Source organism: Vidua chalybeata, chromosome 6 (genome assembly GCF_026979565.1).
Source record: "Vidua chalybeata isolate OUT-0048 chromosome 6, bVidCha1 merged haplotype, whole genome shotgun sequence".
Taxonomy (NCBI): domain Eukaryota; kingdom Metazoa; phylum Chordata; class Aves; order Passeriformes; family Viduidae; genus Vidua; species Vidua chalybeata.
The window spans coordinates 32202948-32227480 of NC_071535.1; the positions used below are offsets into that span (position 1 = coordinate 32202948).

Here is a 24533-nt window from a genome sequence, read left to right on the forward strand (position 1 = left end):
GCAAGCTGCATGGGGAAGCTGTGAACCTAAATTGAACAAAAGGTTTACAAAAACAGATAGGGCAACTGGAAATGGTCTGCTGTACTTGAGCCTCTTTAAGCTCTCTTTCAGAACCGGGAGATGTTATAAGGTCTCCTTGGAGCCTTCTCATCTCCAGGATGAACATTCCAACTCTGTTTACATAGGAGAGGTGTTCCAGCCCTCACATCATCTTAATGGCCCACTGTCGCTGTCGAGCAGGACGGGAACAGAGAACTCTAGATCAGAAGGCAAAGAAAATGAGCTCTGATTTATTTTAAATATACCGCTCTATATATAGAGGACATCGAGAAGACTAATTTCATTGGTCTTAGAGTAAAAACATGTCACACCATTGGTGTGCAGTGAATGACGCACAGTGGCAGAGCGTATCTATAAATAATGTGAATAACAAGATAGATTAGAGAATTATTTACATTTTTTCCTAACTGTTTCCCAGGCTCTTGCCTGGTTAGAAAACTTTTCTCTTTCTCTCTGACTGAGCTGAGAATATCCACAGCCCACCTCTGGGCTTGCTCCAGCGGGTCCACAAACTACTTATGCTGGAAGTCCCAGAGTTGGATGCAGTACTTTGGTGGGGTCTCACAAAGGCAGAGCAGAGACGAAGAAACTCCTCCCTCAACCTGCAGACCATGTTTCTTTTGATGCAGTCCAGGACAGGATTGCAAGTGCACATTGCTGAGCTTCTCAACCATCAACACCACCAAGTCCTTCTCCTCAGGGCTACTTTCAATCTGTCCTCTGCCCAACCTGCATTCATGCTTGGGATTGCCCTAAAACTGGTGCAGGACCTTGCACTTGCCCTTGTTGAACTTCATGAGGGTTGCATAGGCCAGCCTCCCAAGTTTGACAAGATCCCTCCGAGAGGCATCCCAATTTGGGTTGTCTTTCTTTACTCAGATGACAATTTTCATAGGACCCAATAGAACTTCCTTAAAAATGCTGCTCTTCTGCTGAATTTGTGTTTGACTGTGCTTGAAAACAATTTTAAAGTTATCTGGGGAGTAGGAAAAGAGCAATTTGTTACACAGACATATCCAAACAGACACAGAGCATGATCACAGATGTCTCATCTCCTTACAAAATTTGGCTAAAAAAAAAAAATCTACCCCCACTCAAATCATAGACAAAGTAATTTTGATGTATACATTCTCAGGCCCTAGGAAGTATTTTCACTGTCATGTTTGTTAGGTTGAAGTTCTTGCTAACAAAGTGAGGCTACTAAAAGAATATGCTAGGCTGTTACTTCAAGGCCCATGTGTCCCAGAGCAATTTTCTAGAGAACTTCCTAATATTGAGTGAAAGCATGCCTAGGCTGAACTGTGGCAGAGCACTGCTTGTGCTTTTGTTCTGTTTTGCAGGCTAAGTCTGGAGCCTCAAAAGGGCCATAAGAATTATTTCTCAGTATGGATCAAATTTTTTGATGTCTCTAATGTTACTGAAGTTGTCAGACTGTCCTATTTCAGATATTATACGAGTTTTATTTCAGAGAATGGAGAGGTGTCTGGATAGTGGAAAATATTAGCTTTATTTTTTCAGGGGAAAGAAGGAGATATGTGCTACACATCAGACTCTTTTGGCTCTTGCATGACTCTCTCCGGAACTGCTAACTCTACTCCACGTGCTGGGCAACTTGGCAATGCTACAGTATCAAGCAAACTGCTAAGACAACTTTCTCAAAATTTCCTCCCATTCCCAAAAGTTAAAGTAATTAAAGTGACACATTTTGGGAGACAACTGTAATTGATATAGATATAATGCTATATGTGATTTGAATTTAGAAAGCATGAGTCACAGCAGGCTGCACTTCTGTCATGGATTAACCCAGCAGGCACCTTAACACCACACAACCACTCACTTCCCCCATCAGTGGGATGGGGTAGAGATGCAGAAGGAAAATAAATAAAATCTGTGGGTTAAGATAAAGACTTAAAGAAATTTTAGAGACTTTTCCTTAAGAAAGGAAAAATAATAACAACAATACTGCTATTTGTTATTACTGTTATAAGAATTAAAATATAAAATGATGCCCAATGTAATTGCTCACCGCTCACTGACTGATGCCCAGCCAGTTCCCAAGCAGTGAGATGCCATTCCCATGCCAAATCCCCAATTTTATCATACAGCATGATGCCACATAGTATGGAGCATTCCTTTGGCCAGTTAGTGTCAGCTGTCCTGGCTGTAACCCTTTCCAGCTTCTTGTGCCCCCCAGACTACTCACTGGGAAAGTGGGGTGAGAAGCTGAAAAGTCCTTGGTTCAGTATAAACACTACCTAGCAACAATTAAAACAGCAGTGTAATATCAACATTATTCTCATCCTAATTCCAAAACACAGCACTGTACCAGCTAATAAGAAGAAAATTAACTCTATCCCGGACAAAATCAGTATCACTTCTAATAAAGCCATGTAAGAACCTGATTCTGAAGAATTTCTGACTTTGTGTAAGCAGGTCTGTGGCTGGTAGTGGCCTCCCTGGATCACGATCATCACTGTAGCCACACGCTGCTACAAAGGTCAACAGGGCTAATGATGTATCTAAAATCTACAGGAATGGGAAAGGCTTTGCAGTATTCAACACAACTATTATGACCTCTGGGATAAAGAAAAAGCTAGACATAATATGTACCCATACTTTCTATGCACTTTTCACCTCATGTATGTACATTATGTGGCTTGCAGATCCACTAAGTAGCAGACTTCTTGGGAGTTTCAGCTGGGGCGTGTCAAGGATTCTTAGTCATAAATTTCATAGATCATTTTATTTGCTCAAAATAATCTCTTGGCAAGACATCTTACTTCCCTGCCCCTAAGGCATTGTTTGTAATAAAAGTCTGAAAATAACTATACCAGGCAACTTTGTTATTCAGTCTTCTTCTTCAACATGAAATGGAATCTCTTCCAGTCTGTGTTCTTCCTAATGTGCTGCTGCATCAAACTGCACAGAAACTCATGCAGAATAAGGGAATGACTAAATTTTTTATTTTACAGCTCAGTTGTGAAGTTCATCCTTTGTCTAATCTTGTTAACTCTAGACCAAGTTCATAACACAGACTGTACTATAGATAGATTGCACTAACAGTTTTTGTGCAAGTAGAAAAAAAGCAGAGCTACGCATAGTGTGATAACACAGAGAGGACATTGGAAATTACCAACCAGGCTTTCTGTTTTATATTTCTCTGTCCCTTCTAGACACTCCATTTTAAGCAACTGGCCTTTAAGAAACTCCAGGCACACCACTTCCTAGCACAAAGTTAATCTTCCCTCTCATGAGTACATTACTGTTTATTCATCAATTCTCTTCATTATTTTAAACACATATCTTTCAAGTTGTGTAATGACAAAACAGTCCTTTTCTAATATACAAGTTATTTGTTTTTTCTACCACATGACTGCCAGCAACACCCATCTATGTATTGCACAGATCTTTCAATGCCTTTTTTCCTGATGATTGGAAGATATTATGCAATATTAAGTAATTAACAGCATTTTTAAGAGTGTTCTATCGGATCTGCAAATAACTGATTGCTTCTGCTTAATTAAAAGAAGGAAAGAAGAGGGTAAAGATTTGTATATGATATGGTATTTTGCTCAAGTGAGGTTTCATGTTGTAGCAAAATGTGTATGTTTTGTCTTGTGCATAATCAATCCTGCCTGATTGTGTAATTTGAAATTAATGGAGACAAGAGATGCTCTGAGAGGTGAACAAAAGTTAAATCTCTTTTTCACTTTATCTGTGCTTATGTTGTGAGGAATATAAGCTCTGTAGCTGCCTGTTTACAACTCACAAAAACACACTGGGACACAGATTGCTAACGGATGTAAATGAACAGCTTTCTTTCACTTCAGAGGATCAAAGGTCCCAGTATATAAATGTACAAACATATACTTATGGTCACCTCTGCTGAATAAAACATCTAAAATGCATGTCCACAAGTATGTCCACAAGAATTCTAATGAAAACCAAGGAAATTCTACCATGTGCTTAAATTTGAATACATGCTCTAATGATTCACTGACTAGAAATACTTCACTGAGGCAGAGACTAGATGCCTATATCTACGGTTACTTTTCATCTGCTGCTTACAAAGGAAATACATGAAAAAGCCTTTTGATAGAGAATACTAGGGTTTTCCTCTTTATGCCTTCACAGACAAAAGAAACCAACTTGCTTTTAATTTCAGGAATAGAGTTTGGGGGTATTTTTTGGTTCATGATGCAAATTCTAAATATTTCTTTAAAATAAATGCTTTCTCCTTCTAGGGAAAAAAAAGGCTTAAAAATTACAGAATGATTTTACTTTTTCTGGTGAAAAATATGCTACTGGCATTACATTGGTACAAAAGTATATGCAACTCTGCAACAAAATTTTATCACTCAGTTAATCCCTTTAAAGTATATTCTTCTCTTTAAATTGTAGTACATTTTGCAAACCCAACATCTGACTCTTAGTAAACAAATGTGCTGCACACCCACTACAATTTAGAAGAAATTAAAACATTTCTGTTTTTTAAGGGGTAAGGGCTCAGCTCAATGAGTTAGCTATCCATTAATGAGACACTGCAATTTCCCACACTTTTTTTGGTATGGGAGAAGGTCTAATTTTGATGGAAGATCCTCAAAAACAAAAATTACCCAATCTGTCTTGTGTATGCAAGCAGATTACAGCTGTGATTAGCACACAGAATATGCCTGCAAAAAAAAAAAAAGAACACCGATAAGCAAGTTCTTGTCAAGAACATATGCACCGAAGTATTTTTTTACTCCAAATTAGAATAGACTAGAATGACTCTTGAATGAATGTAGAATGACTCTTTCACAGACATGGCACAGATTTGCAAAACAGCAATGTCCTGAATTCCACCCCAGAGGGGAAGGGTTATGCGCTGCATTGAAATCCACACTCCTCCAACAGGTATCTACCCGCCCTTGGTAGGTAACCATTAGCTTCCTTACTGTCAGGACAATAAACATCAACAGAGGACAGCCCACAGAAAGTCATAAATGGTGAGATCCTTCTCATCTGACTTTAGCCACTGTCCTAGCTTCAGCCAGGACAGGGTTCATATTTTACAATAGCCAGAAAGGAAGGGGGAGCGGGGTGGTGGGGACAGGCCCTAATGCCAGAGCCCCATCCAGCCTTGCCTTACAGAGATGGAATAAAGAATTTCATCCTAGTATCTAATCTAAATCTACTCTCTTTCAGTGTGAAGGCATTACCCCTTCCCCCCCCCCCCTGCCACATGCCCTTCTAAAAAGTTCCTCTCCAGCTCTCTTGTAGGCTCCCTTCAGGTGGTGAAAGGCCACAATAAAGTCAATCCAGAGCCTTCTACAGGCTGAACAATCCCAATTCTTTAAGCCTTTCCTTGTGGGAGAGGTGATCCATTCCTCTAATCAATCTGGTGGCTTCCTCTTCTGGACTCACTCCAGCAGCTCCATGTCCTTCCTGTGCTGGCAGCCCAGAGCTGATGCAGCCCTGCAGGTGGGGTCTCACCAGAGCAGAGCAGAGGGGCAGAATCCCCTCCCTGGCCCTGCTGCCCACACTGCTTTGGATGCAGCCCAGAACACGTTTGGCTCTCTGGGCTGGGAGTGCCCATGGCTGGGTCATGTCCAGCCTCTCACCCACCAGCACCCCCAAGTCCTTCTGGGCAGGGCTGTTCATGATCTGTTCATCCCCAGCCTGTGTTGATACTGGGAGTTGCCTGACCTGGGTGCAGCACCCTGTACTTGGCCTTGTTTAATCTCATGAGATTTCCATGGACTGGTTCCTGAGCTTGTCCCGGTCCATCTGGATGGTGTTCCATTCTTCAGGTGTGTCAACTCCACCACTCTGCTTGGTGTCATCTGCAAACTGGATGATCCCTTCATCTATGTACCTGAGAAAGACATTAAATAGAACCGGTCCCAGTACAGACCCCTGAGGGATTCATGTCTATCAGGACTCTGAGCCCTTAACCATCACCCACTGGATGTGACCATCCACCAATTTCTTATCCAGCAAACAGTTAACAGATAAGCTGTTCTTTTTTGTACCATTATACTTACAGAAGCTAAATACTCTGTGATATGATGTATGATACTGCATTCACTGTGCTCTTCAGCTTTATGCTGAGAATACTGACTGCAAGAAGGGAGAAAAATTATCTCAACTAGCATAAAATGTTAAACCTGTCCAGGTTAGAGCAGTCCATATATCTTGCATGCTCTCTCTCTTGCTGATCTTTTAGGTTTTTTTTACTGACATGGCTCTCATCATCACCATCATTTCTCTTCTCTCTCAGTTCTTTATCTTGAGATGGTTGAGGTTTTTCTTCTATGAATCACTGTACAGTAAAGAGACGTACTTCAGATGGTATACTCTAAGTTAAAAGGGCAGACAATAATTTTGGTTTTGCCCTAATATACACAATTCTGCAGCTATCTCATTCTTTGGGTCAAGAATTTCCCAGAGCATTTCCTAAGATAATCTGTAGTGCAGTAATTCCTTCTCATACATTAGCCAGCACAATTGTCTGATGTATTTTACACGGTTCAGAGTCCAACTCAGTCACTGCTCACTCCAATTTTCCCTCACCACACACGCAATTGCCTGACTAGGTCCTTCTCGTTCACTGACACTCCACTTTCCACAGGAGCACATGCCAAGCACACAAAGGCCAGGGAATGCAGAGGAATTAACCATTTTCGGAATTTGATCACTTCAAAGCTGTTTCACATGCTCAAGTCACTTTTAGTCATCCAGAATATGACACGATGTAAGGAACCTACCTTTTAACCTATAGATTTCCTGTTACCTGGAATTCATATTGCCTGGGAAATTCTTAGCTGAAGTAGTGTTAGTCATTTTATTCATTAAATAAAGCTGCTATGGGAGAGGCTCAGCTGCACTGCAGCGATAGTAATTTCATTCCTAAGGCCAACTTGTTTGAGGGTCATCCCCACACACTTTTCTCCAGTGACAAGGAGAGATGGAGTGGAAAGGCGACAGCAGGTCCCTGCTGCTCCAGCCTGCCGTTCTCTGTCCTCTCTTCCCCCACGGGAACCGGCTCTACCAAGGCTGGGCAAGAAGGGCTAGTGAGAATTGAAGTTATTTCCCTTTTGTGAACCCAAGTGTCTTGTGTGCTGTGTATTGGAACCAGTGGGCAGGCAAAGGAAGTCTCATTAAGTGAATTGCGTTAATTAAGTGAAGGATGCTTTCACTAGCGCCTCGGGACAGCCGGAGACAGCGGCGTCTGGGCGCACCTCTCCTCCAGGGCCCCGCCAGGTGCCGGCGGCGGGACGGGCCCCCAGCGCTCCCCCTGCGGTGCGCGGACGCGGAGCGGGCGGCGGGACAGGCGGGAGCGGGTGCCAGGCGGGGTTCACGGCCGGCTGAGGGAGCGAGGGCCCCGGCGGCCTGGCGGCGGCTCCCGCTGCCGGCGGGGAAGGCGATGGGAGCCGGGCGGCGCGCGGGGCCCCGGGCAGCGCGGGAGGCCCCGAGGGGCCAGCGCCCCCTCGCGGCGCGGCCGGGCGGCAGCGGCTCCGCGTCCGCCCGCTCCCCCGGCCCGCGGGGCGCGCCCGCCCCCGCCCCCCGGCCCCTGCGGAAAGTTGTCCCTGGCCCCGGAGCCACCCGGCTCCCGCCTCCCGCTTCCTGCCCCGCCGCCGCCGATTGGCCCGCCGTGCGCCCAGGAATGCGAGCCATCCCTTTATAACCGGGCGCGGCGGCCGGCGCCCGCAGAGTCCCGGCAGCGCCGCTATAGCTGCCCGCCGCTGCTCGCCCTCCCGCGCCGGGACAGTCGGGGCCGCCCGCGGATATTGGCCGCCGGTACCCAGAGGCCGGCGCTGACCGCCCGGATCGCTCTTCCCGCAGGTAAGTGCTGAAGCGGCTCCCGCCGCGCTCGCTGTCCCGTCCGAGGGCGGCCGGGGACACCTGCACCGTCCCCGCTGCGCAACCTCCCTGCCAGCCGGAGCCTCGCTGGCGCCGGTCGTGGGTGCGACGGCAGCGCGGTGACCTTCCTCGTGTGTGTCCCCAGGCTGGTTCAGAGACAGACCTTTGCCATGGGGCCAGCGACTGCTCTCTGCCTCCTTCTCCTCGTGCTCGGCGGCTCAGAGACCAAGCGCACTGCAGGTAAGGCCAGCTCTGTGCTGCTACCGGGGGCAAAAAGAAAAAACTTTGGTGCCTGTTGTAGGTAGATGAAGTTGTGCTCCGTGGTAAAGAGCTCCAAAGCTCTCAACGAACAAAAACGTTTCAACCTGAGCATCAGCTAGTTGGGAACAGGAAACTTCTCTCTGGTGTGGAATTTGTGTAACCTTGAGAAATAGGAATGCAGAGTCTCCAGAACTTGAGCATGTAGCTTGTCTACCTCTGCGCTGAGCAGAAGAAAGGAAGAACACGATGTAGGAACTGCCTGAAGAAGCAATGGGGTAGTAGGCTGCTGCCTTGGTGCCATAGAGAAGCGGCTGCTGTGCTGCTGTCACTCAGCTGGATTATGCAAACTCACTTTGCCTTGTCCTAGCAGAGGAATATTGCAGATTGGGCTTTGCTGTCTATTTCTGTGCTGCTCGAGTGTAATGAGGTGCCAGAATGGCTGCTACCTTTGCGTGTCAGTCAGCAGGTACCTGGCACTCCTGTGCCGACTGGCTCCTGTACAGGAATGCACATGTACTGCTGCACAGCAGCTCCTGGTGGGACTGCTGCACCATCAGAGCTACTGTCTGTGCTCTGATGTGAGGCACTGTGCCTTGCACGATGTGCACCAGGAGCCAAAATGTTAAGTAATCCCGGGAGATTTGCACCTACTCAGCCTCTTGTCCTTTTCTCATGATGCTTGTCCTGATCTCTCTCTGCAGAATCCAGGAATGATGATAACAGCGTGTTCGATCTCTTTGAGCTCATTGGCTTCATGCGGAAGGGAGCGGGGCGCCGGGCCCCCGGGGTGTACCTGGTGAAGGGACCAGAATCCTCCAGCCCTGCTTACCGCATTGAAGATGCCAGTCGCATCCCTGCTGTCCCTGACTCAAAGTTCCAAGACTTATTAGATGCCATCCATGCTGAGAAGGGCTTCATTCTCCTGGCCACTCTCCGGCAAGCCAAGAAGAGCAGAGGCACACTGCTGTCTGTGGAACAGAAAGATGGCTCTGGTCATGTCTTCAGTCTAGTATCAAATGGCAAGGCAGGCTCCCTGGACCTGAGCCTTTCTGTTGATGGCAAGCAGCAGTTAGTGTCAGTAGAGGATGTCTTGCTAGCTACAGGACATTGGAAGAATATCACCCTGTTTGTGCAGGAGGACCGAGCTCAGCTCTATGTGGGGTGTGAGAAAATGGAGAACGCTGAACTGGACATCCCCATCCAGAACATCTTCACTAGGGACCTGGCCAGCAGTGCCAGGCTCCGTATTGCCAAAGGGGGAGTCAATGACAACTTCCAGGTAAGACTTTCACTTACGATTTTGCCTAGAATTTTCAGTCATCTGTTTTGAAGGTGCATTAGCTATTCAACGAGCCTAAACAGCAGCAAAGACCTCTAAATCTCGTAAACTTTACTAATGGAGTTTGAAGGGTAAAGCATTAGATTTGCAGGGATGGAACTTCCTGCAGCAATGAGAAGGCACTGAAGCATCCAGACATGTAGTTGCAGCTTCATTGCTCAGCTTCTTATATCAGATTCAGAAATCCATGGGTTTTTTCCTTCCTGCCTGGAGAGTTGCCAAGTCCTTATGCTCAAGGATAAGACCGTTAGGAAGCAGGGCTGGTTTTCATTAAGGAGAGTAGAGCAATGTGTTTCACTTTTCCGTCTGTCTGTCATGAGATTGCTCTGTGAGATCTTGCATGACCTTCAGTCTCTCCAAGTGCAAGTGGTACTTCTTTCCCTCGCAGTTGCTGCAAACAGCTGTAATTCTTCCTCTGTCCACAGGGTCTGCTGCAGAATGTGCGGTTTGTGTTTGGAACAACTCTGGAAACTATCCTGCGGAACAAAGGCTGCTCCAGCTGTAAGTTTACAATCTTCTGAGTCCAATGACCTATTAAAAATAAGATTTCTCATTACTTTAGAAAGACAAGTTGAAACAGAACTCAGAAGTATGCTGACATGCAAATCCACATTGCATAAGAAATAAGATTATATTTCTGCAGGCACCCTAATGAATCTGGTGGCAGCTGTTTAGCAGACGTTAGGCTGGAATGATAAATGCATGTCGTATAAAATGCATTTACTTCACGTCTGGTTTTTTCTCTTAGCCACTAGTGCAATCATTACTTTGGACAACCCCATCAATGGTTCCAGCCCAGCTATCCGCACTAATTACATTGGCCATAAAACAAAGGACATCCAAGCAGTCTGTGGATTTTCCTGTGATGAACTAACAAATATGTTTGTGGAAGTGCAAGGGCTACGGTCCATGGTTACAACACTTCAAGACAGAGTTCGAAAAGTGGTAAGTGATGGTCAACTTCATGGTACCTTTCATTAACTAGCATTTAGTGAATTAATTATAACCTGACTTTTGAGCGCCTGTGTAAACAGCAGAACAGTTTGACTTTTGTGAAAAAGGGTATTTCTGTATTAAATCCTAAATATCTACTTTTTGCTTCTCACCCCCAAGACTGAAGAAAATGAAATCATTGCCAAAGTAGTCCAGATCACTCCTGGAGCATGCATTCATAATGGAGTCTTGCACAAAAATAAAGAGGAGTGGACTATTGACAGCTGCACTGAATGTACTTGCCAGGTAAGATTCCTCACATTCACAAATCACCTGAATATAAACTCGCAAGCTGGAATTAACAGATATTTCTAAACAACATTGTTTGTTAGAAAGAGTGAATCATACACAGAACTGGGCATACTAGAAAAGCCATAGAATTACTCAGTTTATTTCATTCTACTAGATCTCTGCTATAAAGGCAGCTTCCATACCTTGTCTCAACAGCAGTATTTTAGAAAATTATATGAAACTCTGAAATTATATGTATCACTCTAATACAGGCATTAACAGTTTTAGTTCCTTAATTTGGGGAATGCCTGTATTCTTTACATAAGTCCATCAGTAAACTAAGTCAGTATTAACATCACAAATGTATAGTACTATCAGCTTTTCTAGATCACTGTCCTCACTGGACCTCCTGCTGACTTAGTAGAAAAAGACATTCTAGTATTCAGTAAAGGCACTTAAACTTGTGGTGTTTTTCTTTATCTAGAAAATGCTTCTAGATGTGTCCTATTAGCTTTTATAGATTATATGGAACAGCAATCCCTTTGGATTTCAGTTGTTTAAATCCTTGGGTCACCTGGCAAGATACTTAAGCTTTGTGTTTCACTTCTGCTGAATGTTGTAAATATACACAAAACTTACAGTTTCAGGGTTTCTTTAAATTATTTGCTTGTTCCATTTAAGTATACCTTAGCACAAACGCTTTGGGGTACCAGTCTACCAAAGAGTGGGTTAATTAGCATGCCACTCTTTAGAAACTAAAAGTCAGGTATTTGTATATGTGCAATACAAGGCAACTCAAATTCTGTGTCTGTTTCTTTAGCTCTCTACATCTTTTGTCTTGTAGTCAGCAAATGGTAATTGACTTTTGCATTTGCCTCGTTCCTACCAACCTGTTTACTCAATGTTGGCTTTAATTGCCTTAATCTAGTAATTTGCTTGGGGAGACTAAAATAGTAATAATGAGAGCATTCTTCTGACCAAGCTGCTACCTTCAAGAAGCAAAACTACAGACTGCCCTTTAGCTACTGAGATTGGGGGTGGATGTTCTTACCCTGCCTGTTTGGCTTACAGATCAAAAACCTCTAATTATAAGTTATAGATTGCATGGCACTTGAGCCGAGTCCACTAAACTCATTTTATTTTTTCCATATAATCAGCTTTAATCCATATTAACTGAAAAAAAAGTTGGCTTCTCATTCTTGTTTCATTTCTTTGAAATCTAACCTTGTACTTTGGGTATCACATAATAGTCATTTACTTGAGCCAGCATCTGCTAGCTACTACTGGTAAACTTCTGCAGAACCAAAATATTTCTGCTTTTGACTAAAAAATAATGGGTGAGAATGGAAACGAGATGAAGTTTGACTGAAAATACCTGGGACTACCCCTTGGGTGTTATTTTAGCTCTAAATACAAAGGTCTCTGCTTTAGATATGCTACTGAGTCTTAAAGTTCTGCAGAAAAGGTCCCTATTATTTACTCAGACTCCAAACATTGTTTATATTCCACTTGGTAACTGTAATTCTCACAACTCTTTATAGAACTCTGCCACTATATGCCGGAAAGTGTCCTGTCCTCTCATGCCTTGTTCCAATGCCACCGTGCCTGATGGGGAGTGCTGCCCTCGGTGCTGGCGTAAGTACTTAATACTTTCACAGTCCTGTAGCAGTTGGCCACATCTAACTAGACCCATGCTGCTCTGCAGTATACCAGAGCTGGATATCCAAGGGTAACCTTGTACTTCTGAAGTAAGTTAATCTGATGTGTCTTGGAGGCTAATCACTTACGTGATCCATGTTCAGATATTTTTTACAATATGCAACATACTGAAATGTTTGAGTTCATGGCCTTTATCTCATACAAAGAAGGAAGATGCATATGGCTTCTGAGAACAGTTGTGTCCTTTTTTGAGGAGAGAGGGGTGGGCGAAAAGATATGGAAAAACATCTACCTGGAGTCTTACTCAGAGCTGTATCCCTCTGCAGCTAGTGACTATGCAGACGATGGATGGTCTCCTTGGTCTGAATGGACCTCGTGTTCTGTGACCTGTGGTAATGGGATTCAGCAGAGAGGCCGTTCCTGTGACAGTCTCAATAACCGCTGTGAAGGCTCCTCTGTACAGACTCGGACTTGCCACCTTCAGGAGTGTGATAAGAGATGTAAGTATTTAATCTACTCATGCTGGTAGTAAAACAGAGGCTGCATTTATTGGATGAATGTTAAAAGCAAGGATTACCATGTAGCTCTGCCACTGGCATGGATCCTTGGCTTCTAGCTTTAAGGACTTGTATTAACAAGGTGGAGGGGAGCAGATAGTTAATGCAGTAAATAGGCATGTTTGGACACAGCTCCCAGGATGAAATGTGATGCCAGTTTAGGTATGAAGTTTCCCTAGTTGCAAAACTTGATCTGTGACAGTCAGGAGGCTATCCATTACACATGGAGTCTTTGGTCCTGGTACTGACTATGTCCTGGGTGCTGTACAGTTGAAGTCTTCAGAAATTATAAATAACAGAAATCTCTCTTGTAGTTAAACAGGATGGTGGCTGGAGTCACTGGTCACCATGGTCATCATGTTCTGTCACTTGTGGCACGGGCATCATTACTAGAATTCGTCTTTGCAACTCTCCAGTACCACAGCTGAATGGCAAACCTTGTGAGGGTGAAGCAAGAGAAAACAAAGCCTGCCAGAAAGATCCTTGCCCAAGTAAGTGTGTCCTGGTGGTAACTAGTAATTGGTAGCTTAAATAGTGAACATTCTGAGTAGTTACTAAGTAAGCTTGTTCTAGTATTCTTCATAGAGGTGGGCTATGTAAAACCTCACAGGTTAGTTTCAGATGAAACTATTTTTATGCCTCTTCCGTGGAGTCCATTAATTCTGTCATTTATGTCAGAGCAATGTCTGAACTGCTCTCCCTACAAAAGTAAAGTCCTTAGGTAGAAACTAGTTGTAGCACTGAACTTAAAGCTATACATGTTTTCTCTCTTCTTCTCCCTTTAGTTAATGGCAACTGGGGACCATGGTCTCCATGGGATGCTTGCACAGTGACATGTGGAGGAGGACTTCAGAAACGAAGCCGTCTCTGCAATAATCCTGAGCCTCAGTATGGTGGGAAGACTTGTGTAGGTGAAGCTAGAGGGACTCAGGTCTGCAACAAACAGGACTGTCCAATTGGTGAGTATCCATTTGTCCATTAACATCTGAAGGTTGTTGATAATCTTGAAAATACCAGTGTAAAGTCTGCAAACCTCAAGTGCTAGAATTTTAAACCAGGATATCAGCCAAATACACTAGTGTAGCAGCATGGTAAAGCATTCTTTATCATAACATTTCCTCGCTTGTTTCACAGATGGGTGTCTGTCTAATCCCTGCTTTGCGGGGGCTACATGCACCAGTGCCCCTGATGGTTCCTGGAAGTGTGGTGCCTGTCCTGCTGGCTACCATGGTGATGGTATTCACTGCCAAGATATTGATGAGGTAAGAAGACTATTAGTTTGCTCCTTGAAAGGGAACAAAAGAAAATGGAAAGGGAGAATAGAATTACTGTTTCATAATGCTAACTGTTGTTCTCCTTTATCTCAAAAGTGCAAAGAGGTTCCTGATGCCTGCTTTGTCTCCAACGGAGTGCACAGGTGTGAGAATACAGAACCTGGATACAACTGTCTGCCTTGCCCACCACGTTTCACTGGAACACAGCCATTTGGTCGCAGTGTTGAGGATGCCATGAGTAACAAACAGGTATTGTCAATTTGAGAATTGTTCTGGGTTACGAAATCTCACAAAGTTTCTAAAAAACAAAAAACACCTGTTCTAGGCAAAAAAGACTTGGAGCATTTAATAAAACACCATCTTCTGTGATTCAGAACAGAAGAAGCATTAACCAGTTTCTTTTGAAGATCAAAATGAGTTTTAAATATCATTGTCCTCCTCAGCCATGGAGGGTTTAGAGGTTACACATAATTTTAGGAGTAACTCAGGAGTAAATCAGTATTCACTAATGATACAACAGTATGTGCCTCAGATATCTTAGTGCTTGGTTCCATTTGATAATACATAAGGTTTGAACAAGAAAAATAATTAGTGCTAAGACTGGTACTGGAGTTGAGGACCGGAAGAAAGCCACGAATGAGACTTTTTTTGCCTGATTGATTAGGATGTATTTGAATCTTTGGAGGAAAAGTGAGGGATAAATTAATGTTTGCAGTGGGTTTATTTTCTGTGTGGTCTTCTAGGTCTGCAAGCCACGTAATCCATGCACAGATGGAACACATGACTGCAACAAGAATGCCAAATGCAATTATCTTGGCCATTTTAGTGACCCCATGTATCGCTGTGAATGTAAACCAGGCTATGCTGGCAATGGCATAATCTGTGGAGAAGATACTGACTTGGATGGATGGCCAAATGAGAACCTGGTTTGTGTTGCCAATGCCACTTACCACTGTAAAAAAGTAAGTTTATCCTCTTTTACCATCTGCCATTCTAACAGCCTAAGCTATTAAACTATGCTCTCTGCAGAAAACCTTCTAGGGATAGAGGAGGTGTAGGGATACCATTGTCAAGGCATTGCTAGGAGGCTCTTGCTGTTGCTGTATTGCTTTATATATTCTTGTGATATGGGAAAAAATGAAGCCTGATTATTGTAAATGTTCTAGGAAGATTCTAATTTAGACCATACCTATATCAGCTTTGTTCTGATAGCAATCTCCAAGGGAAGAGCAGCAGGGTAAGATTCTCAAAAGCAACCCAATCTTTATTTTAGAAATTATTTAACTGTGGCTTTCTAAGACTTATCACTGTAATCACTAGCTTAAATTGAGAGAATTACAGTAAGGTTACTCCTACCTGATCGAGGTGCTACAATTTTGCCTAATGATTAGATTTTACCTGCTCAAATCTATATTGTAATAATACCAGGAGTGAACATCTCTGTGTACTTCTTTCCTTGTAGGATAACTGCCCTAATCTGCCTAACTCAGGGCAGGAAGACTATGATAAGGATGGGATTGGTGATGCCTGTGACAGTGATGATGATGATGATGGCATTCCTGATGACCGGGTAAGGAAACAGAAAAGAACAGCCTTTGAGGATGTGGCTTTCCCACTCCCCTTCCCAAAGCTGGGGTCTAGCTTCTGACCTTAATCTTAAGAGAGGATCATAGGAAATTGCTGGCACTGACAGCTATCCTAGAAACCTTAGATATGCATAACTGTGCAGACAAACTTTCTGCAGCTGTTTGAGCTTTGGAAGTGAATTTTCATTTTTCATTTAGCCATTCATACACTCATGTCAGCAACAGGGTGTTCTGAGATAGTAGCATCTGAGTTTTAACTGTTTCCCCATCTTTCATTTCTTCTTTCATAAAGCAGTACAAGCATAAGCAGAATCTGGTTAAAGCTTTAATCTGACTCTTTTTAAAACTTGACTCTTCTCACTTTTGCAGGACAACTGTCCATTCATCTACAACCCACAGCAGTATGACTATGACAGGGATGATGTTGGTGACCGCTGTGACAACTGTCCCTACAATCACAACCCTGATCAAACTGACACTGACAACAATGGAGAAGGAGATGCATGTGCAATAGATATTGATGGAGATGGTAGGTGGCCTCTGATCACTCCTTTAGATGGTTTTCTAATCAGCCATGAATCAAATGAACCCAATGTAATTCTGATTTCCTACCAGAATTACATCCCTGAATGCACAAAAGTTCCCCTGTGGTGGTTTCAGGACATGAAGGCTACTGAAGGAACAGTTAGGGCTAATGGAAATTCACTTTTGAATCTATACATTTTGGCACAGTTCAATTCGATCTCCACTCTCACAAGGCAATAGAAGCAGAAGTGTGTGACAGAGCTAGTGATGAGTCATGTTTCAAAGCTTTCAAATGATGCTCAAAATTTAAAAAAGGTATCAAGAAGTGTGTGGTGGCTTTATACAGTCCTTTTTAGCATTTAGATGTCTGATTTTCATTCATGAACTTTTACAGGGGTGCTTAATGAAAGGGACAACTGCCAGTATGTCTACAATGTAGACCAGAGGGATACAGACTTGGATGGTGTTGGAGATCAGTGTGACAACTGTCCACTGGAACACAACCCTGATCAGGTAAGGGATTTGAATTATATAAGTAGAGGACTGGTGTGCTAAAAAATACAGCATGTTGTGTGTTGTAGAAAATATTTGAACGGGTTGTACCTCAAATTTTACTTGTCACAAATAATTCTTACCACTTTCCCATTTGGTGCCTTTATCAAATAGCATGCCCTCAGAGTTTGAACAGCTGCTAGGTATTTTCTGAAAAGTAGCTGTAGTGAAGATCTGTAAGACTACTGCATATGCTTGTTGCCTAAACCTTTCTTAGGTTTGTCAGTTGTGGTGATCCTCACAGAGAGAATATGAAATACTTTGGGAACATTGTGTAACATGTGGGTAGTGGAACTACTCTCTTCATAGCCCATAGTGCTGTGTTCACTTAGACACAAAGCTGTTCTTTATATTTTGTCCCTAAACTTGAAGCCAACTGCATTTCAGAAGATAACTTTTCTAGCAGTAAGTAGAAGGCAGCACAAGTTGCTTTTCTCTAAGAAAAAGTCATATTCTGACACTTCTAAAATTCACCTTCATAAAAGTCCAGGGGGATCCACAACTTACTGATTCAAAAACTGAAGGCAGAAGTAGATAAAGCCTGTGACATCCTGTCATTTAAAAGACTAAGTTTAATAGCTTCAGGGACATAACTGGAATGTTTGAAGGATTAGAAAAGCAGATGCAAATCAGTGGAATGTAGCCTAAAAGCAGTGTTACTTGAAGGATTTAAACAGAGAATATAAAATGTCTTAGTCATTGTCACTTGCTTTACTACTTCCTCACTTGAGGGAAGGAATCACCTGAAGATCCTTTGAGGCAGCTGCTTTCAGGAAGATCCTTTCTCTTGTGACTTTGAAATTTTAATATAAGACTCTAATAGCTTTCCAAACACTATCCTAATCAAGTTCTAGAAGTGGAGATATTAGATTTCAAGTGCCAGAATTAGCAGCTAATCCAACAGTGTATGGTATGCCTTCTGTCTACACCAGGGTCACCCACCTGTGTTCACAAGACTACTAGGCTAAATATGAGGCAACCTCAGGGGTCACAGGATTGTTTTTCTTAGTTCAGGAGCTGATTATGCAAATGACTGGCTAAAATATGTGATCAGCAAGCACACTAGTTAGTTAATGCAGTCTGTCACCACCATGGGAACAATAATCTTGACTGATGAATCAGGGGGCATGAAGAACATTTATGATAGAGAAAATTAAGCTGTGGTGTAGAGGATGTAACACCAAGCATTGGTAGACTGTTGTAATGTTACAATCTCTACTGACTAAGTACAGAGTAATCCAAGCCTGATTTGACCCTTGAAACTACATTGCTGCCAGGGAAGGCAGGAGATAGTACCCTGCATCCAGTATGGTAGACTAGTGACAGAAGAGGCACGTGGCAAAGGCACAAGATAGCTGATGATCTGACTGCTTTCTGATGCTGTGAATTCAAATTAAAACCAGAACAAGACTAAAGTAGCATAAAACCAGTTAGCACAGGCAGTTTTAAGTCTGTATTAATCCACTCACTATATCCATCTTAGCTCTTGATAAAGCAAGCAGAAATCCCAATTAATTCTATATATTAAGACTCCTATTTCAGAGACTCCTGTCTCAGCCTTCTTTAAGTGGCCTTTTAAAATGTTTTTTTTTTCTCCTCTGATAGGAAGACACCGATTCTGATCGCATAGGTGATCAGTGTGACAACAACCAGGACATAGATGAAGATGGTCATCAAAATAACCTTGATAACTGCCCCTATGTGCCCAATGCCAATCAAGCTGACCATGATAAGGATGGAAAAGGTGATGCCTGTGACCATGATGATGACAATGATGGTATCCCTGATGACAAAGACAACTGCAGATTGGTTGCCAACCCAGATCAAGCTGATTCTGATGGTAAGAGAGCCAGTATCATAATAACATTTTAAGAGTATCTTCCAACAGTTTGATGCTATTTTTTTCATACTATTTAATATTGGACAAAACTAAGTAACAAAAAACCAGAATGTCTGTACCAGGAAAAAACCCCAGAATGTTGTTGTAGTGCTTCTCAGGAGTAAACGTCAATGTAAAAATGACCACATATCCAAATTATTCCTAAGTCACTATCAGGCTGGAGTGAAAGGGCATTTGTACAGTAGCTGCTGTGGTTTCTGTCATGTGTCTGCCAAGTACCTGGGCAGTCAGAGATCTGCAATTCAGACTTCAACTCCCAAGCTGTAACACTCAGAAGCAAACAGCAGTGGTAATAAAATAGTAAAATTACTTTTATCATACAGGTGATGGACGTGGAGATGCTTGCAAAGATGACTTTGACCAAGACAGTGTGCCAGACATTGATGATATCTGCCCTGAAAATGTGGAAATTAGTGAGACTGATTTCCGAAAATTTCAGATGATTCCTCTGGATCCCAAAGGAACATCCCAAAATGATCCAAACTGGGTTGTTCGTCACCAGGGTAAAGAACTGGTTCAGACAGTCAACTGTGACCCTGGCCTTGCAGTAGGTAAGGGGAAAAATTTAACAGGCACTGTTGTTTGGGGTAGTTTGATTTTTTTGTTGTTGTTTGTTTGTTCATGGGGGTGGGGGATTGTGTTGTTTGTTTTTTTAGTTGTGGTGGGGGAGAGGATGAGAATCTGAGTAACTATTAAAAAGTTGTTCAATAATTGTAAAAAAGTAGCATCTAAAACTTTATTCTTTAATGTCCCCATAGGTTTTGATGAATTCAATGCTGTGGACTTCAGTGGTACCTTCTTTATCAATACAGAAAGGGATGATGATTATGCTGGCTTTGTATTTGGCTACCAATCTAGCAGTCGTTTCTATGTTGTCATGTGGAAGCAGATCACCCAGTCTTACTGGGACTCCACACCAACCAAAGCTCAAGGCTATTCAGGTCTCTCCATCAAAGTTGTGAATTCCACCACTGGTCCAGGAGAACACCTTCGTAATGCTCTGTGGCACACAGGAAACACTCCTGGCCAGGTAAGAGTGGCACTTACTACATGTTGAAGTACTCTTAACGTGATAACATGAGTACTCCAGTGTGATAGCATACTCTTCTGCATAAGGCAGGCTGTTCTTCCAGCAAATTAGACACTTAGAGGGGGCCTGCACATGCTGATCATATAGGCTTCTTGGCAAAGACCAATAACTTCATCATTTTTCCTAATCAAGTAAAATATGATATACAATTAACAGGGTTGCTTACTGCAGACAGGCTTTCCAGCAGCAGTGAATCTATTGTTTGTGGAATTGTGCTATATCTTTCAATTTACATATTTTAAAAGTAAATATAAGTGCAGGTGATTTCTATTTTTTCTATATTTAGGCTGTTACTGAGCCTAATGACTTATTGCAGCCTTTAATAATAAGGCACCTTCATGTCAAAATAACTTCTGTGTTATCTCTGGCCTTTGGTTGATAAAAAAACATTCTTTCACAGGTGAGAACTCTGTGGCATGATCCTCGTCACATAGGCTGGAAAGACTTCACTGCATACAGATGGCGACTTAGCCATAGACCAAAGACAGGCTACATCAGGTAAGCGTCATCCTTTTATCTGACGCAAATATCACAAGAAAAGTGGATGTCTGTGGAGATGAATCTCACAGGATCTTGTCAAAGATGGCTGAGCTTTTGTCTCTTTGTAGGGTTGTAATGTATGAAGGGAAGAAAATCATGGCAGACTCAGGACCAATCTATGATAAAACCTATGCTGGTGGTCGGCTAGGATTATTTGTCTTCTCTCAAGAAATGGTGTTCTTCTCAGACCTTAAATATGAATGCAGAGGTAAGGATGACATTGCAGTTAAGAGATCCTATATAAATGAATTGGTTCAAGAACATAAGACATAGGAGCCAAAAGGGAAAGTTCAACTGTGATCTTTCATGGTTCAGGTTTGAACAAGTTCAGCAGGAAGAAACAGGACACCTTGATAAACTCTTCACAGGAAAAAAATTAAATATATAAAATCTAAGTGTATTTCTATTGTTTTATTTCAAAGTATCAGTAATCCATGTTGAGTTCCAGAAATGAAATACATCTTGACTCTTCTTTAAAGTGCTGACTAGAATGAATGAGCACATCTGACAAAATCTAAGGTAGAAATGCAATACATTGACTTTAGCAAGTAAAGAGCTGATTTGCTTAAAAGTAAGCAAAGTAGAAGGTTGTCCATGTATTGAAGTCTTGAAGTTTAGTGGAGATAAGTGCATACAACTAGTTCCAGCTGTCCTAGACTTCTGAAATTGTCACTTCATTATGTAATGGTTACATAGATTAGATTAAGAAGTCTTAACTCAAGGAAGCACCTAATTGAAAGTACTTTCCATTTTCTCTACAAATGTCTCTGGGCATTAATGACTTGGATATAATCATGCATAATACACATAAATATATCTTTTCCTTTTTTCACAGATTCATAATCACAAGATTATTGGAATCAGAGACTATTTAAAAATGCTGGTAATTGCACCTTTTGAAACGTTTAGCCTTACAAATCCTGGGACCATTATATTATTCCTTCCTTTCTTCTTTCTGCGTAAATGTGGACTCGAAACACATGACCTGCCTCAAGAGAATGCTTTTGAGAGAATGAAAGTGAGAACATACTTGGTATCTGACCTCTGCTGAAGTGGAAGGAAGCAAATGTGTCTTGCAAATGAGAATTGTCACTGAACAAGCACACTTCTTTCAGTAGGAAAGACATTTGTTTGCTGTTTATCACAGTGCAGTGTCACTGCCTCTCTAACTGGAGGTCCCATGGAGTAGCATTTTGTAAAAGAACATCTTTGGATGTGCTGTGGACTACTTAAACTGAAGACCTTTCATTGTGTGGGGAAGAGGGAGTTTGGGTGGGAGGGGGAACTCTAGGTCTTTCTTTATGGGGTAGAGAATTTTTTTTAAGGAAGGCTGTGCTACTTTCGTTTACATCCATTTAACTTGGAGAAATTGTTTTCTGTGTCATACCTTTCAGATAAAAACATAGCCTTACTCTGTGGTGAGCTAGATCAGTTGCTGTACTACACAGGACAAAACAGATATCCTAAAATTGATTTCTGTCATGGCAAGAGGGAAGGAGGATAAAAACTGGTACACTGGATCACACCAGCTTTGGGAGAACTGGGATTCATTATTAGATTCTGTTTTTTCCTGATTTAGATGCAGGTCTTGCTTACCTTCAAATGTGTTCTTTCAGATATGGTGCCAGAAAGCACCACCATCTCAGCTAGCACTGTGCTGTCCTTCAGAAAACCAGCACATGCTTCACTTTTTATGGTTAAAGAGGCACAAAAATTATGTAATGAAAACATTCCTTTTCTACATGCCATAGATGTTTTAAACCCCTCGCTTCTTTAGAGGGGATGAAAAGGGGCCTGTAGATAAAATTGTAAAATATTTATTTTTGCCTATTCTTGATGTTATAATGACTGAGGGATTATTGATTAAAACAACAAGAGATGCGTCAAGACTATCCACCTAATCATTGTTACAAGTCTTCATGACTGTAAGATTGTAAATACAGATTATTTATTGTCTCTGTTCTCTACTGAAACTAGAGAGGGTTTAGTTGAGAAAAAAAGTCTTGTCTGGAGCAGATAGTGGTGATGTATTTGTTACAAAGAGCAATTTTCCCATAAAGGCTTTGAGGCACAAGGAAAATTGAGGGTGTGGGCAATGGGATGTTTGTTTTTCTCAGTCTGAGCTCAATGTTGGCTTTTCCTTTCTTTGTGCAAGGCAGTTGGTAGTCTGGCAGGCAACTGTTCTGCAGTGCTAAAATTCAAGTCCCTTGAGATAGTAGCAGTTTCTGTCCCATCCGTAGCACTAGAGATGAGGGAATGCCATTCACCCTCCCAGCATGCTCTAGTGCTGGGAAATGTCTGTGATGCTTTAGCTCTGGTCAATGGGTGTAACCCAGAGCCAGGAGAGCTGCCCTGAGGAGATTGCAGCGGGAGGCACGAGGACAGCCCTCAATAACCACGTCATGGGCTCTCTGGGCCACTGCATGCTCCGCTGGGAACTAGTGACGTGCAGCTGCAAAAGAAGGAATTCATCACAGACTAGGCAATTTCAGGAGCTCCTTGCAAAAGAGGGAGAGGCCTTGATGTACCTTAAAAGACTGTTTTCCCCAACAGAAGGGGCAGCATCCTTATACCTATAATATTTCCTTGTCTTTTCAAAAAACAAAAAGAAATGAACATGGTGAAAGTTTTACGTACAAATATTACCTCATTGTTGTGTGACTGAGAAAAACCTTTGGAGCAAGCAGAGTTCAAATGTCTAACAACTTTAAAGCTACTGTAGTACTAAAAAGTTAATGCTGTACATAGTAAAAATTTCTTTGCAGAAAATGTATTCCCAGAAAGGAAATGGCATTGGAAAAAAAAAAAGTCAAATACAATTTCTAATGTTGTATTATATTTTTTCCTGTCATCTTGTATACCATTGCTTGTATTTTTATAAATTATTTTTCTCATTGCCATTGTAATAGTTAATCACATAATTGTGTAGATAGGCTATTTAAATAATTTATCATGAAATGCTACCTGTAGAGTTAGTATTTCTATTTTTATAAAAAGTTTGCACACTGAAGATTTTTTGCTTCCCTCCTCCCAATGTTTTTGCTAGCATAATTTTCTAAGAACATGCTTTTTTTTGTAAACATTTTTAACCATTTTTCCATTCTAAAGTTGTGTAAGTTGTACAATAAAGCTTCTTACATACAAAGAACAATAAACCACCAAGGACATTTATATTTATACCTTTGTTTGCTGGTTTTATTAATGTTTTGTAATACATCTCTGAATCACTGATGTGCTACTTGTGTCAAATTTGCCTTTTATGCAAGATTTTCTCGGCACTCTACATTACAACTATTCTGAGGGGGTGCACCTGATCTCTTACCCTGTGTGTAACCTCTGGCCCACCTGAAGGCACTGCTGCAGTCACAGCACGGGCAGCTGGCACCTTTGATTCTGAAGGCTTCCCTTGAAGACTTCCAAGCCATGCTGCCCTCAACACAGGCACAGGCACAACACTCTTTGAGTGACTGCAGTCATACCCAGCCAGGCCTGCCCCCTTCCACATGAAAAGAGGCAGCATATTGGCTATTTGCAGGGGCTGGTGCATCAGGCTCTCACAACTGAAACTGCTAGTGTCATCAAAGAGCTGATGCCAGGGCACCCAATCAACTTCTAGAACATGCTGCTAAAACTAGTGGTCAAGACTGATTCCTCAATCTCTATTTGCAGCAGCAGCTTGTCTTGTGCACCCCTTAGCAAAGGCAGGTGCTGTAACAGGAGCACTAGATACCCACATGAGAAGTGTAGTGAGGGCGTCCTGCAGGTGTAGAAAATTAATCTTTACATCTTCTTTTCCTGAGGATGAAGAGTCCTGTTCTTTGTCACTACTCTTGATTTTTTCCTACTGAGAACAAGGAGAGCAAAGAACTCCTGGCCTGTTATGAGGGGTGAGGAATTTCAGCCCTCATCAGTTACAGGACTGTCTGCTTGACTTGTCTGGAACAAGATGGGGTAGTGGGAGTGCACTGACAGTGTAACCCATCTGATCTTACCAGGGCCTGCAGTACCATATGTCCTGCAGGTTTGTCTCTTAACTCTTCTAGCCTCCAAAAGATGCCGAGAAGACCGACAACTATAAAAAACAAAGATGGTTCCAACCTGGAGAAATCTCTTCATTTACT

At 42.3% G+C, this 24533-nt stretch overlaps 2 protein-coding genes across 5 annotated transcripts in view; one reads left to right on the forward strand and one right to left on the reverse strand.

Moving 5' to 3' along the window:
• FSIP1 (fibrous sheath interacting protein 1) overlaps positions 1-24533 on the reverse strand; it is a 135026-nt gene that overhangs the window by 34247 nt on the left and 76246 nt on the right. Inside the window, exon 18 of one of the 4 annotated variants that reach the window (XR_008431403.1) lies at positions 12837-12866. The exons of 1 other annotated variant lie outside the window; for it this stretch is intronic. The gene's annotated coding sequence lies outside the window, so the exon portion shown is untranslated. Of the gene's footprint in view, positions 1-12836; positions 12867-24533 lie in introns of those variants that run through there. 2 more of the 4 variants (XR_008431400.1, XR_008431404.1) reach the window with 2 other exon arrangements.
• THBS1 (thrombospondin 1) lies at positions 7771-23589 on the forward strand. Its single transcript, XM_053945387.1, has 22 exons — positions 7771-7887; positions 8051-8145; positions 8868-9445; positions 9931-10006; positions 10254-10450; positions 10619-10744; positions 12271-12364; positions 12715-12888; positions 13260-13436; positions 13731-13904; positions 14080-14207; positions 14316-14468; positions 14963-15181; positions 15682-15789; positions 16175-16334; positions 16725-16843; positions 18488-18722; positions 19106-19333; positions 19541-19812; positions 20273-20370; positions 20481-20620; positions 21248-23589. The coding sequence occupies exons 2-22, from the start codon at positions 8076-8078 to the stop codon at positions 21253-21255; spliced, it is 3534 nt and encodes a 1177-aa protein (XP_053801362.1). The 5' UTR covers positions 7771-7887; positions 8051-8075; the 3' UTR covers positions 21256-23589.

What these genes read in the sequence shown, in the direction of transcription:
- THBS1 (XM_053945387.1), top strand. Translation starts at nt 8,076, where the DNA reads ATGGGGCCAGCGACTGCTCTCTGCCTCCTTCTCCTCGTGCTCGGCGGC. An exon ending in AGAGACCAAGCGCACTGCAG is followed by an intron (nt 8,146 to 8,867) that starts GTAAGGCCAGCT and finishes CTCTCTCTGCAG; the next exon opens with AATCCAGGAATGATGATAAC. An exon ending in TCAGGAGTGTGATAAGAGAT is followed by an intron (nt 12,889 to 13,259) that starts GTAAGTATTTAA and finishes TCTCTCTTGTAG; the next exon opens with TTAAACAGGATGGTGGCTGG.